At 40.1% G+C, this 15,354-nt stretch overlaps 1 protein-coding gene across 9 annotated transcripts in view; it reads left to right on the forward strand.

The window, feature by feature from the left end:
- Window positions 1-15,354, forward strand: part of DOCK3 (dedicator of cytokinesis 3) — a 189,303-nt gene that overhangs the window by 114,297 nt on the left and 59,652 nt on the right. For all 9 annotated transcript variants that reach the window (XM_064667892.1, XM_064667899.1, XM_064667900.1 and 6 more), the window contains exons 15-20: window positions 6,859-6,983; window positions 10,998-11,160; window positions 11,617-11,723; window positions 12,397-12,568; window positions 13,228-13,325; window positions 15,230-15,313. In XM_064667892.1, the coding sequence (XP_064523962.1) occupies window positions 6,859-6,983; window positions 10,998-11,160; window positions 11,617-11,723; window positions 12,397-12,568; window positions 13,228-13,325; window positions 15,230-15,313 (749 nt within the window). The remainder of the gene's footprint in view (window positions 1-6,858; window positions 6,984-10,997; window positions 11,161-11,616; window positions 11,724-12,396; window positions 12,569-13,227; window positions 13,326-15,229; window positions 15,314-15,354) is intronic.

Here is a 15,354-nt window from a genome sequence, read left to right on the forward strand (position 1 = left end):
ACAGAAAGTCCATGACTTGCAAGTGGATGCAGGTTTTTCAAGGCAGTGTGGTTTAAAAATGTTTTTTAATGAGTAAATTAATAGACTATGTCACCTAGTACTGTTAAAATATGCAGTGATCATTCTGCTGAGCCAAAAAATCTATTTTTAAAAAATAAATAACTAGCATTTCAAATTAATCTTCTTTGTCATAGGTTTGAACGTTTTCATTTTCTTTTTTAGTAGGAAATCCTTCCACATGTGTACATCTTAACCATTAAAGTTCTGTAGGTGTGGCTTACCACACAGTTTTCCTGCCCTGTTTTGCTGTCTAAACTGTAGTATTAGTTCACTGTATCAAGCCCTCTTTTCTGTCCCTCAGATATGAGCAACATCAGTGGTAGCTGGTCATCATAAAGAAACAAAGTGAAACTGGTCTTTATGGGCTTATATCTTTCATGGCTGTGCAGAACAAGCTTAATACTGTACAAAATAACTGTGCCTGTCTTCGTTTGTAAAGATAAAATGTTCTTTGTTTCCTACTGTGTTGTGATCTGAGAAGAGCATCATAAAGGCTTCCATTGTCTTTTTTGTCCAAATCAGAAGGGACTCAGTCAAACCAGCCTCATGAAGAAGTATGGTGGGGTTTTGTTCATTTGTGATGGTTTTTTTTTTTCCTTTTCTAAGTTGCTCCTGGGTTTAAGGCCATGAGTCTGATCCTGACAATTTTACCTTTCCCCAGAGCTAAGAGCAATGAGGCATGTGCTGCTTTGGGATTGCAGCTGTGTTTGTGTACAGAACTTGCTGATCAGAATCTGTTGCATAGGCTTGGCGTTTGTCAGTCCCCCAGGACATCCCTCCCCTTCCCCATGTGCTGATAAGTATTCTGTCTTTTACTTTGATGCTCTGATGAAAAGTGCATGCTTCATCTTCTACTCGTGAGTGATGTTTCTTTCTCTTTTTTCTCTCTCCTTGTCTTAATTTCCTGGCTTCTCTCCCGTTCCTTTCCCTTTATTCTCTCCCCTTTCTTTCTGATGCAGAGATGAAGATTGTTGGGTGTAAGTTTCTGCTTTTCTGTGTAATGTCTGCTTATTGCTTGCTTTTTTTTCCATTTTCATATCTTCCATGGAATGTTGGGGATTGGTAAAGACAGCAAATCATAACATCCCAGGGAAACTCTGATAACAGAGAATTGGAGACTGTCCCTCTTCACACCACAGGGTTTCAGGCAAATTTAGTAGCTGTGGCAGGTGAGTTGGTAGCAAAGGTGAGAAACATCTCAGCATCTGTTCTGTCAGTGAGCACGAAGTCATGGCAAAAATCTGTTAAGAAAAGGACATGGCAAAATCCATCAACCAGTCTTAGAATGTTCATGGCAACAAAGTAATGAGACCAAAAGACCTAATTAGGTAAAAAAAGTGTTTACAGGGAGTATAAAAAGTCTTACTGTCATAAATAAACTTGTGGAAATGGAAAGTTGGAGGAGATAAAAATGAAAAGCATTAAAAAACAACTTCCTGCTACTGAAAGGCAGCTGTTCCAGGGAAATCACTGAATTTAAAAAGAGCATTGTATAAATTGTTTTCTATACATAGAAGTCAAACAATGGATAGTAAATAACCTAGTAAGTATTGCTTGTCCCTTTTCTTTGTAACAATTGTGTTCTGCTCATTGAAAGCTAGAGGAGCACACAGAGTTAAACTTGCATAATGTTCTGTTTAGAGGGGAAAAAAGCTAATTTAATTTGCCATACAGGCAGTAGATAAAGCCTTTGTTTCCCTTTCCTGCTGTAATATTGCTCACAATTATGTTAATAGTTGCTCACTGCAACTATTTCAAGAGTATAGACCTTGAAAAACTTTAGGGCCTGGCTGGTGAAGGGGCAGAGAAATAAGGTGCTGAAGTGGATTGAATGTGATTCCCAGGCTGTGACTGTGCCAGGCAGGCAGGAATGCAGTGGGTAACACAGCAGGGCTTTACACTGGTGACAGAGGTGATGGCACTCTTACAGCCAGGGAAAATCCCAGTGTGAGGACATGACTGGGAACAAGTCCCTGAGGGTCAACCAGAAAGAAGGCCAGAGGTGTTGGAGCCCTTTCCCACTCAGTGCCCTTGGTGGGTTTGTCCTTCAGTCCCTGTGCTTTGGACAGTGACGGGATGGCCCCAAAGCTGCTCCTGGGCATCGTCCTGTTAACCTGCTCTGTGTTGAAATCACTGCTCTTCAGAAGTAGTTGTGTGTTTGCATTTGGAGGAAGTTGCAACTCCAAGTAAGGGTGTAGTTTGCTGTTTGAGATCAGAATCTGATTGCTGTCACCTTCCAAAGCAGCAGCTTCCAGAACTACTGCAGGGAAGAGCCGTCCATTGGGGGATTGTCCAGTTCAAGATGATATTCCACCCAGAAAGCAGAGCAGTTACCCTGTAAAGAACTAGAACAGATGCAGCCAGAACACATGATCACACTGTACATGAGTAGAAGTGTTTTACATCTTACAGCTTTCTTCAGAGATTTTACTTCCCCCAGTGGTTCAAACTGCTGTAACGTTGCTGCAGTCAGTGGGGTGATGCTGATTGACTCTGGCTGGGGGGGTGTTTGTTTACACATACAGGACATAAATGCAAGGGCTTGGTTTTTCTTCAGAAGCCACTGGGGAAGATACTCTGGCTACTCTTCTTACCCATTCATTCTTCTGTAAAATGAAACTATTTTCAAGGAAATGCTAAACCCAGGGATGTCAGAGAGTCAAGCAGACAGTCTGTCACAGTGTGGGGCCCTAAATAGGACCATCTCAGCAATTTAATGGATAGAGACATAAATACTGATTTTTTTGTACATAGATTGGGGTTTTTTTAATCCTTGGCTGCTTAAATTGTAAAAGGCTAAACTTTTAGCTTAAAAAATCCAAGGATATTCAAAAATCTGGATAAAAGCAGTTATTTTACTAAGTTACTTGAAACTACCTGGACATTCTGACAGCTGGGAGCTGCCACTTTTCCCCAGCTTGCAGGGGTATATTACATGTCCTTTACAGGTTCACAAAGTCATAAAACATTGACAGCTTAGAAAAAAAAAGATGTTAGAATTGAGATATCAGAATTTTGTGTCTCTTTCTCCTGCAGGAACTGATGTGAATTATGCAGTCTTTCTTGACATGGTATTCCCCTGTATAAAGCAGGGACCATTCCTGTCCACAGTGTCCAAAATCTTTTAGGATCCCTGAATAAAAAGTGTTAAATGCAGACAGTTTCTGTAAATTGTTACTACTTTGCAGTTCAGGTAACTGGTTAGTTGTCCAGTGGAAAACCCACACACTTGTCAGGATAAACTGCTGTTTATTCCACTGGATAGCAGACAATTGGTGGCCATTGGACTACTTCGTGTTATCCAGTCTTGAAAATGATAAATAACTATTTGGAAATCTTCCAGTACATTCCTTTTATGTTGCAAATACAAAATCAATATTTGGCTTGGGTAGCCTTTTCCACCTCTCCTTTTTTTCCCCATTATCATTAAAGGAGCTTCAGGTGATATGAGAAAGGATTTCATTTCAATATGAGCCAACCCCCCCAAGCTATAATTTATGATTATAGTTTAAACAACTGTACATTTGACATTAGGCTTTGTAAATAGGTTAAAACAGACAAACAAAACAAAACACCAGTAAAGGTGAAGGGAGTTGATAAGGGAAGAGCCCCGTAACACATCAGAAAATAATCTTTTTATATTATTGTGCAAAATACTCTTTTTCAAGACATTTCATAGGAAATGAATCTCAGTTACTGTGTGTACAAAGTGCACATATTTTATGCTAAAAAGCAGTTTACTTTTGTTTTTAAATTGAAAACAGTTGTGGAAAGATGGGCTTTGAAACAAATACCATTCTGAAAACTCTGACTAGCTTTTCAGTTCATCTTTGACAACCATCCAGCACAAAGAGACCTCAGCTTAAAATGACATCAACAGGCTTTACTCTATAAATACCCATGGCCCACTGGCCTTCTTGCAGTTTTTTATTCCTCTACTGGTGATGGGAGGCCACAGCTCACCCAGTTTATGATCTGCACTTGCTATTTGGGAAGATGTGAGGCCTCTGGGATCCAAGCTGAGGTATCATCCTGGTTTTCCCTCAAAATGTAGGAGTTGCTGTCATAAACACAGGGCTGTTTGTGCAGTAGTTTGCCATGCAGAGGGTGTGAATGGACCGGTGTCTTCAACAAGTTCATTATTTATATCTTTTTCTTCTTACAAGTGGCATTAATTTGGGGAAAGCTCTATCTGCCAAGATTTTTCACTCAGTCTGTTGTCATTGTGTCTTGGAGCTGACAAGCACCATCTCTTGGTCCTGCTGGTCACCCCTTTGGTTTGCGCACACTGTCTGTGTGTGCACAGGGTGCCGTGGTGCTGGGTGTTCTCTCTGGCCCTGCACTTTGCATTCTCACAATAAGCATTTTAATGAACTGCTCGGTGTTCAGGCATTTGCAGTAGTTTCTGTGCAGCCCATTAGTGTAGCAGAGCTCAAATCCCTCGAAACCACGAGCAATTGGAAGAAAAAAAAATCTTGTGAGGACTCAGCAAGCAATGTGGTTAAGTGGTATATTGAGGAAAGGAGATGGCTCCTTGTAGGAAGGTTCTTTTCACTGAAATAAATTGAAGTGTGGGAGTTTGTAGTTTTAACTCCAGATTTTCAAGAAACCGAAGGGCTCCATAGCTGATAGTTAAATGCTTTTTGTCTTTGCTAGACTCATTTACTTCCTTAATTTTACTGTATGCAGTGACCTTTTCTATTTTTTAAGATTCAGTAGAGTATTTTTGCAAGAGAAAGTGCACCATTATACTTCACTAAAATACTTTTTCCCATCTTTTTTATGCAAATCCACTGTTTTTTATATCCCTCTACCCCCCACCCCAAAGGCATTTTTTTTAATTAGTGCAGTAATATCCCTCCTGTTGAACTTAATAGAAGATATGATGCTATATATAACCAAATGCTGCCTTTAATTTAGGCTGGAAAATGATTTGCTATGTGATATTGGACTTTGTGTAGCCAGACTGTCTTCCAGAAAAGAGGTCATAAATAGGGAGCTCCAAAATGCTAATTATAGTGGGTACAATTAATTTCTGTTAAGATTTATAGCTTACAAATTGAAACTTTTGTTCCTGATTGTGCAAACCGCTAAGAAAAAGGGATGGAGTCAGTTAAGCAGAATGATTTTCAGAAGAGAAGTCCCAGCTTAAACTGTCTCTTGTGATGAGTTTTGTATTTCCTTGATATCCCTGCAGTCAGCAGAGAGGTAGCTCAGCTTGATTTTGAACAGCAAGATAATTTTCTCCTGTCGTGGGCCGTGGATTGTTGCATTTGATGACGGTTCTTTGATAAGAAAAAGCAGCTCGAATATTTGAGGCCTTTCACCAGGCTCTTGCTGTCATCTTTCCCCGTTAATGAACCCTGGCATCCCAGCCCTCTGACTGTGAGGTGTTCCAGCTCTGTGTGAGCCCCCAGCCAGAGGGAGGTTGATGGAGAAAGGAGGACGTTTTGCATACAGATCCCCATTCACAGGGAGCTCCTCGCAGCAAGCGCTCACTGTCAGCTACAGAGCTGTATTTTCTGTGCTTAAAGGCTTGTACTTATCTCCAGAAATAAAATTGAAAGTAAAGACAGGACTGAAAGCTTCTATTGTTTGTCCCTACAGTAGATTAAGGAACAAATTCTGTGGGGTTATAGACTTCAGGAAGAATTTGAAGCGCTGCTCTGACGGACACAAAAGGATATCCCTCACTGCCTGAAAGCAAATGCTGCTGTTTCATTGTGCTTCTGATTAATACACAGATTTAACTGCATCAGCTTCTCCAAGTGGAAGAAGTCAGACATTGAAGGAGTTTCTCCTATGCTGGATAACCATTCCATTAGTTTGCTGTTTAGTCTCTTGAGACTATTTAGCAAAATACTTGCCTTGAAAGGATTTAAATATTTTTTTATTAATATTTTTACCTATTGCCCTTTAGTATGTTTGCCTTTCTGGCAAGCAGACAAAAAGAAGTGGTAAGTGTGAACCATCATGAAATAGTGACAGTAACCAAGTCTTAGAGAAAAATTTTGGTGCAGGGGTTAGAATTGACCACAGCAGTTTTGGAAGCAGTTTCCCAAATCAGATTCTAAAAAAAGGGAGGGGAAAAAAAAAGAAGTGAGCTAGAGTCTGCGAAATTCAGGATAACAAGATGCTGAGAGAGACACGAGCATTTCTATTTCTGAATATAGTAATTTGCTCTGAAAGCTCCTGAGAGTGACGTAGTGAGAAGTTGGCAAGTGTCCATCCTGCCCTCTTTCATACAGCCATGCATATGGATACCAGAGGCTAGCCAGAAATCTAGCAAAAAATGTATTTGTAATTCCTCCTTAATCCATCTGAACTGAATGACAAGCGGGTTTCCAAAAAAGCTGGGTTTATTTTGCTGTTATGATAAAAGGGAATTATGAAAATATAGAAATTCCTTGAAGAGCTAATTGAGGGCAGCGTTCTGCTGATCATCACAAAAATACTTATTTTTCTTAAAATTATTGGAAATAGGAAGTCTGATGCTAATGATGCCCAGCTAACTAGGCAAAGCAGTAGGAGTGAAAGGTTTTTCTCCCTTCCTCACATAACAAAAGCCAGTATTGATTCTGAGTTCCCATTTAATAAAGGCATTACTACTAACAATGGTCTGATTTTATGCACTGATATTATGATGTTCATCCTTATTAACAATTAACTTGCTGCTTGGAATGATTTGGGCATCAGCCATAGTCTTGCAGAACACAGAAAACAATGTGCAGAACCCAGCTGGCCCCCTTGAGTGCTCCCTGTGGAATTTAAGGATGTGGCTCCGCTCTCTCGCTGCAGGTGACATACGGAATGACTTGTACCTGACCTTGGAAAAGGGGGACTTCGAGAGAGGTGGGAAGAGTGTGCAGAAGAACATCGAGGTGACCATGTACGTGCTCTACGCGGACGGGGAAATCCTCAAGGTACGTCTTTAGTTCCTCTGTGAGCTCCAGCTGCAGCTGCTGCCTCCAGGGACATGTAAGGGAAGAGCTACAATCAAACCAACTCTTCCTTTTTTTTTATTTTTGTTTTTTTGGTTTTTATTATGAAGTTTCTAAGCTATGTGTTATGATGAAGGAAGTGGTCAGTTATAAATCTGAAAGTATTTGGAGCACTTCCGCTATATGAGGATAGAAGACTTGGAGAAATTAGTCATAAACTGAAAAACTTGTGTAATGCCAAAATGTGGTGCCAGTGGCTAAAGTAAAAAGAAAATTTAGGGTAGCTGTAGTCAGAAGTGAAGAGTCTATGGCTTATCTAAAATTAAATAATATGTGTCATACAACAGGATGAAATGTGATTCCAGGAGAGACTTTTAAATCTGAGTCGTTGGAGTTGCAGTACTGAATGTAGTTCTGGAAAATAACTTGAAATAAAGTTTCACCCTGGGCTGGCTCCATTCCATATGGGGATGGTTTATGTTTTATGTTTTTCTTCCTCTGTTCTTTTAGTTTTATTGAAGAGAAGAAGGTGGGGTGGGAGGGCATGAGGATAGAGAAGTAAACAGAAAATATTTCAGCATGAGCAGTTGTCAGAAATAACTTCCCCCACCTTTTCTTTTACCTCCACTGCTTTGTAGCCATTACTATGAAGAGTCAAAACACCTAAAGTGCTTGTGTACCAAACACATCTTTTTAGTTGAAAGGAGAACTTTTATTACTACAGCAGGTTGTGATTTCATTAAAGTGGATCTCTTGTACGGAACTGGTTTGTGCTCAGAGCCGTTGCAGGAAGATCACAGTCCTTTTTTGCTGTTTTTTACCTTTCAAACTGAGTCACAAATTCTTAATCATAACTTGATTTCACAGCAGTCTGCTAAGGACCAAGAGAGGCCTTTTACCCTCAAACTGCAATATCAGCATCTTCAAGTGCTCATGCACATAATGGTACCTAATTATACTGTAACTGTGGCTGATGATTACAGATAAAAGCCAGATAATTTCTAGACATTACCAGTCTTAACTTCTTTTGTAATTTTGGTTGGAATGCTCATTCACAGAGATGAAGTAGTCTTTTCTTACCCTGGCCTCTTATGACAACTGTAAAGTACATCAGGGATTTCCATGGGGCAGTGTAACAGAGTGGTACAAAGACTGGGAAGGGCAGTAGGCCCAACTAGAAGAAATTCAGGTGAACAGGCTGCCCAGAGAGGTTGTGGATGCCCCATCCCTGGAAGTGTTCAAGGCCAGGCTGGATGGAGCCCTGAGCAGAGGAAGGTGTCCCTGCCCATGGCACAGGGGTTGGAAAGAGATGGTCCTTGAGGTTCCTTCCAACCCAAACCATTCTGAGATTTACACTAAAGGAGAGACTTTACATATACAAGGTCTTTTGTGGGTGTTCAAAATTTAAGCCACAAATTTAAAAGAAAATCTTTATCCCAGTTGTAATGTTATTTCCCCTCTGTATAGTTGCAGTCAAAGCAACACAGATCTTTGGTTTATCTCAGGACATGTCTGATGTCTCATGATGCCTGTGAATATGGGCAGAACACAAAGTTTCAGTCATTGAGGCACTGCTGTTCCTGCTTGGAATATCCCCTTCTATTCCTGAACTGTGGCCTTTCTGGAGCAGAGACTGCTGAGGGAGACACTGTGTGCAGACTTACACAGTAAAGGGGGAGAAATGCCACAAAATTTTCATCTGATATTAGAGTAAAATCTCTAAACTTTTCCCAACCAGCAGCATGATCCAAGTCTGAATTATGCCTTTGTGAAGACTTTAGCAGAACTGTGCACAGCGTTAATGAGAATATTCTCAGATCCTCACTGCTCGAGTGTATCTTGATCCAGAAATAGTCCTATTGAAAGCAGTGAAATTACTTCCAGAATGTAGTGCTGTTCAAAATGAAAATGAGTATTTCCCTCTCAAAATGGTCTTGACTCAATTGTTAGTATCTTTCAGTATATTCTGAATAATAAAAAAAAAACCTTGACACATTTCTCACTTATTATTCTTTCTGTTCCAGTAGCAGGAATATCTTATGAATTGCAAGGCACACCTTTACACAATGAAAATATTACCTGATAGTTTTTCTAGTTTAGCTTGCCTTACTTGCCTCTGCCTTCTAATTCACCTGCATATTTGGGTCTCATGGTAACTGGATGTATGGAGACTAGTTTCATGTTTGTATTTTGCAAATCACTATTCAGAATTAAACAGTCTGCCCTCCTCAGACTATAAATTGTAGTATAACTGCATAGAAACTAAGCTAACAAGGAGAAAGACTATTCATTTATTTGAAGTGTATAGGATGAAACAGCATTCAAAGACTGATCAGTTGTCAGCCAGAGCAGGTAATTTTTTGAGGGGACAAAAAAAGCTCACATTGAAATTTGAATTTTTACTGTACCTTGTAGAGGAAATAGAAATATTTTTTTGCTTTCTCCTAAGAACCTAATGCAGAATGAGATTCTGCAATTGCTGTGTTGAAGCCCAACAAGTTACCCTTGCTACAAACTAGAACTGGGATCTTGCAGTTCTGCTCTGTAGAGCTGCCACTAATCTACTCTCACTCCAACCTGTTGGTATCTGCAACACTTAATTCTTGTTGCTGTATTAAAACCAGCACCTTTTGGCAGGATTGTGACACATAATGTGGTTGCCAAGGCTTACTTGAGAGGACTGAGTTGTGAGCTTATCCTGCAGTCACTCAGTTTGGATCAGAGCCTTTGCAGAGAATCTCTGTCCAGGGAGGCCCTTCTTGCATCAAATCCTGAAATTCCAGGGAATATTTCTTTCTTTTTGGGCTCCTTTGCAAATTCTTCACCTTCTCAGAGCCAGAAGAATATTGCCAGAGGTTGAACTAACTGGATCTGGTTAATGGGATATGCTTGACTGGGTAGTCAGATGACTACACATAAAAAAAAATCAAAATTGTTGGTATTTTCTTGGGATAGAATTTAGAGATGTTTTGGGGAAATGACCAGTAGTTCTTCTTGTCATCACACCATTCTGTAGGGGGTGTTTTTGTATCAGAATTTATATTGCATGTGTCATTCTGGGTCTGCTTAGCTTCTGTTTCTTCCTGGAGTCATTGTCCTTGGAGATGCTAAAGGTGAAGAATTTCCAAGCTGTATTTTTTCTGCATGGTTTTATGAGATGTCATATCTTTTGGATCTCTTTGCAAGTGCTGGGTCTAGAGCATAGGTTAGTGCTTTATATAAAAAAAAGTACTTCCTACTCCTTCTCTTCATCACAAAGGATCTTTTACTGTTCTTACTTCAGGGCTTCAATACTTCACCCCTTCACTTGTGCTCTGACTAAGGATTTCTGTATTTCCCAGACAGTATCAATTCATGTTTTTCTTCATCTGTATTTTGATAATACATAGACTGGGCAAGAACTCTGAGCTTGTTATACCTAAAAGCAGAAATTTAAATCCCGTTATGTTTTTAGGTGATGACTATTACACGGAAATTCTTTGCTTACAGTAAGAAAGTAACTTGATCAAGATTTTCTGGGATACTTGTTGAGACTGGATGGCTGCAGTTTTGAAAGGTGAACATTTGTAAGAGCTTGAAAAGTTCAAGTATCACTTCTGAACTGAGATACTGAAGCAGAAATCTGGAATGTCTGGAATACTAGAAGTCCAGTATTACAAGTGATGTTCCTATTTTTTTTACTCATCCTGATATATTTGGACTTAGGTGTTTATTGTATCTAGTCTCTGCTTGGTGGAAAACTTATCTTAAATAATAACTTAAGATACTGGAATTCATCCTATATTATAGGTCTCCTAGCTCACCCTTTGACCCCAAACAGAGTTTAAAGATCTCTTAAAAAATTTCACATTTCATTGTGTCTGAGTTTCTGCTCTGACTCTTGTTTTATGTCTACAGAAAGATATGAATTATATAAAGGTTATCACCGTGGAATAAAATGACTCATCGGTAGTGATGTGATGTCTTCTAATGTGAAACTGTTTTCTTCTGTTGCAGGACTGCATCAGCCTGGGCTCAGGGGAGCCGAGCAGGAGTGCCTACCACTCCTTTGTGCTCTACCACAACAACAGCCCCCGCTGGGGGGAGATCATCAAGCTGCCCATCCCCATCGACAGGTTCCGGGGCTCCCACCTGCGCTTCGAGTTCAGGCACTGCTCCAGTGAGTGCCAGGAGCCCCCACTGCCAGCTTCTGTTTGGATGAGGCTGTTACTGGGTGGAAAGCAGGAAAGGGATGCCGACCTAAAATACAGTGAAGGGGCCCTGCTAACCAACTGATTGCTGGATTTATTAAACAGCCTTAAAAACATCATGAACAATCAGTGCAGGGCCAAGCACTTTGTACATGTTCTCCCCTGCTGTTCTTTTGCTGTGTTTTTCTGTAGAATGTTTTCTTTACAGGATGACTAGTTTATATTTTGTTATGTTGTTTGATTTGAAGCTTGTCAGTCCTTTGCATAGAATTAGAAAGAAGAAATGAGAATTACAGAAGTTGTTTGTTCTGTAAGCTGTGTGCTTTTTGTTAGGCATGTGGAGAAGTTAGTGAGTAACCTCGGGGTGTGTATGGACAGACAGAATATGTACTAAAACAATTCCTTCTTTTTGTCTCTTGCTACAGCAAAAGACAAGGGAGAAAAGAAGCTCTTTGGTTTTGCGTTCACCCCTTTGATGAGAGATGATGGCACTACCTTGTCAGATGATATCCATGAGCTTTATGTTTATAAGGTACTGGTTCTTCTCTGCAGACTTTTCACCTGCTCATCTCTACTTCACTTTAAATGAGTAATGGTCATTACATTATCCTTTTCCCTCCCTATTAGAAGTATGTATGAGATTGATAGTTGTTTCAAAATTTTATAAATTCAAAATCACATGGTATGGATAGAGCCTTCTATTCTAAGTACAGCTCACCTTTTCCATGCAGATGATGATGATCTATCTGCTGCTAATCCCATCCATTTTGACCTCAAACACACTGGTGTTCATGAGCATTCAGCAGTTCTTCCAGCTTATGGTGTTACTCTGTGCCTTTGTGTGGTGACATTATGCTGTACTTCAAATGTTACTACAACTTGGCAGCCCTGCAATGAGGGATTTGGGGTGGGTGCTTTTTCTTACCTGGGTTTATTTCTTCAGTACAACTTTCAGACAGCAGTTGTACAGTTGGAAGATCTTGATAAGTTCTAAAGAGTCAGTGCTTAGGAGCCCACACTTTGTAGGGCTGGGCCTGTTTTGTGTGTGCACAGGCCCCAAAGGTGGTAAGCACAGCTTTTTCTTAGAAGTGTTTCTGTGCACCCAATAAAAAATCAATAAAAGTACTGTTAGGCAACTGCTGAGGCTGTGAGCATGTGGGATGAGGTGGACTAGGTAGAGTCCATCCTGTGTCCTGTGCCCACAGTGTGATGAGAACAGCACCTTTAACAACCACGCGCTGTACCTGGGGCTGCCCTGCTGCAAAGAGGATTACAACGGCTGCCCCAACATCCCCTCCAGCCTCATCTTCCAGCGCAGCACCAAAGAGACCTTCTCAGTCTCCACACAGCTTTCTTCTACCAAACTGACCCAGAATGGTGAGTAGCTCATCCTTCAGAACTGCCCAAGGCAGCAGGAATTACGAAAGAGAGCAATAAGATGTTTGTGTTTTGCTTATTTTACTAAAATATTCTTTGGTTATAATTTCATTTTATATATCGTACTGTTTCTGAAATGAGCAGAAACTTCTCTTGAGGAAATAAGGATATTGACAGGTGGCAGAGAAATTACAGACATTATGTAAGAGCATTACAAGGTTAAAATGTTAAAGCAGAGTTAATTTTCATTAAATGATTATAGAACAAAAAAGTAAAATGTTAGCACTTCTACACAATCCAAAATATATTTTGTTTGGGTTTTACAGAGTTACTAAGTAAGTAAAAATATGTCACAGCAGCATCCCTGAAACACAAGAAGACAGGATTGGATTGGATTGTCCCCACTGCAGTGAAGTCACATAGGGAAAAATGCAGCCTTTGCTCTTTTTAAAGCACTTTACCATTCCTCCATTCATTTCTCTGTTTGTGCTATTGACTTACTCAGTGTTTTCCTTCTTGTTTTCTGCTATATGTGTATTATTTCCCAAGAAATGAGAATTGTAAGAGGTGAAGTGTAACGTGATGAATCTCTGGTGGGTTTGGGGTCCCCATTCTTCCCCCTGCATGTGGTTCCAGCTCTTTCTCCCTCTGTTCTGCAGTGGATCTGCTTGCCCTGCTGAAATGGAAGGCTTACCCAGATCGTGTGATGGATATTCTGGGAAGACTGAGACACGTCAGTGGCGAGGAAATTGTTAAGGTAATAACAGGCTGTGATAGTGAATTCAGACCCACATTCAGGCTTCTGAATGTTCCCTCTTACTGTGCTTTTTGATTCACACTGTGAATTCTTGTTGTGTATGAATTGGGATTGTATTATGATGTGAAACTGAGCAGGAAAATACATTCCAGGGATTAGTGGATAGTTAGTCCTTGGGGTCAAAACAGAGCTAATCCTTAGTAAAATTCCCTCAGCCAGCTGTGCTGGGAGTGTTGGGTCCCCAGCACCAGTTGTTCCAGTCTGCAGGCCCACACAGCTGCTGGAGCAGACACAGCCACTGGTAGAGGTGTTTTGGGCAGTCTCACCTGTTCCAGCAGTATTTCCTAAATGACAGTCTGAGACCTGGCCCAGGTGTGGTTAGTCCTTTCTAGAGTGGAGAAACAGCTGACTCAGAAAACTTGGCCCTCTCAAACAGGCAGTGCAGTCAACCTGCATTGATGTTTTGCAGATATCTTCCAAATGTCCCCATAAAGGACCTTGGAAGTTGAGTTTTGCTCAGGGGCCAGTGAACCATCCTGCACACCCCTTTTCCTGTCCCAGCGCTGTGAACTGCTGCCTAGAGCACCACTTGCTCTCTAGTGCATCCAACCACCACCATTTCTGGGTCCCAGCTCATGATTTCACCATGTTTTTTAACCACTGTTGCTCTACGTGACAATCCTTGTGTGACCTGAACTTCCTTAGGTCCAAGGAACTTTAAACTGCATTTGAATATTTGTAGTCTCAATAAAATAACCCTGCATTCCACATATCCCTCTGATAATTTTAGGGGTGCTGAGAACTCTCCCTATTTCTCTAAATTGAGAAGTAAAAGATGATTTGTAACAGCAAACAACCAAGGAGAAGAAACCAAAGTCAAATCCCCTCACTTCATTAGTAATTTATGATTAAAGCCACTTCACTGTAACTTATTTGAATGTTGCCATATCTGGAATGTTAGTCTTCCTGATAGCTTGGTAACAGTAACAGAAGAGCACAAACCCCATCTATATTGCAATTCTTCAAGAATGTCCTGTTTTGTATACTTTGTTTGCAGGGCAGGACAAGTATCTGTTTTTTTAGAGAAAGACAAAGAAAGATGTGGATTAAATAATTTCATGGGGAGAAGTAATTGATTCCCTCCATAAATTCAGCTGCCATTTGGCACTGGGATATGAAGAACAGAATGCAACAATTCAGAAAAAAAAGAAGTTTTATCATTCCAGAGACTTCATAAATTGTCATAATTTATTTCTTGTTTTCCACATTATAAATTTAAGTAGAATATATTAAAAAATCATGAGAGAATGTGCAGTTGGTGATCTTGAGCATCCTCCTTCACACTCATCCTTTTGAAGACTGTGCTTTCAGGAAGAAAATCACTGAATTGTCAGTGCTCAGCAAGCTGAGATATTAGGGGAGGAAAGAAACAACTGGCAATATGTAACAGGACCCAATTAATGCTTGTTAGGAAAGCTTTACTTGCTGTCATATAACAAAAGTTTTCAGTATTAAACATAATTTGGAGCACCAGTTAATGTTCTTCCAAGCCTTAAATTTGATGCTGAACAGTCCCTGATACACTCTAATGACTGCTACTCTTGTTAGGCAGCACTTTTAGTCAGCTCACAGTGAGAGGAACACTCAGTCAAGTTTACAAATCAGCCATGCAGTACATACTCCTTATTTTTTGTTTTTCTGTCATTTTTTTTTTAGAAATACTTCTTGTAAAGAGAAAAAATCTTCTTAGTAAAAATCAAATTATATGGATGAAACTGAAGTGGTTTGTCCTTGGCAAGTTTTTCACAAAGATACCAACATGTATGAACTAATTAAAGCAGGGGAGAAATAACCTTTTGAGTACAATTTAATTTGAAATTCTTTGTTTGTTTGTGTCATTTTAGTTCCTACAAGATATTCTGGACACGTTGTTTGTAGTTTTGGATGACAACACAGAGAAGTATGGTCTGCTGGTCTTTCAGTCTTTGGTAAGCTCCTGGATTGTTATTTATCTCATGTTCAGTGAGTT

The sequence above is a fragment of the Pseudopipra pipra genome, chromosome 11, assembly GCF_036250125.1.
Source record: "Pseudopipra pipra isolate bDixPip1 chromosome 11, bDixPip1.hap1, whole genome shotgun sequence".
Lineage (NCBI taxonomy): Eukaryota > Metazoa > Chordata > Aves > Passeriformes > Pipridae > Pseudopipra > Pseudopipra pipra.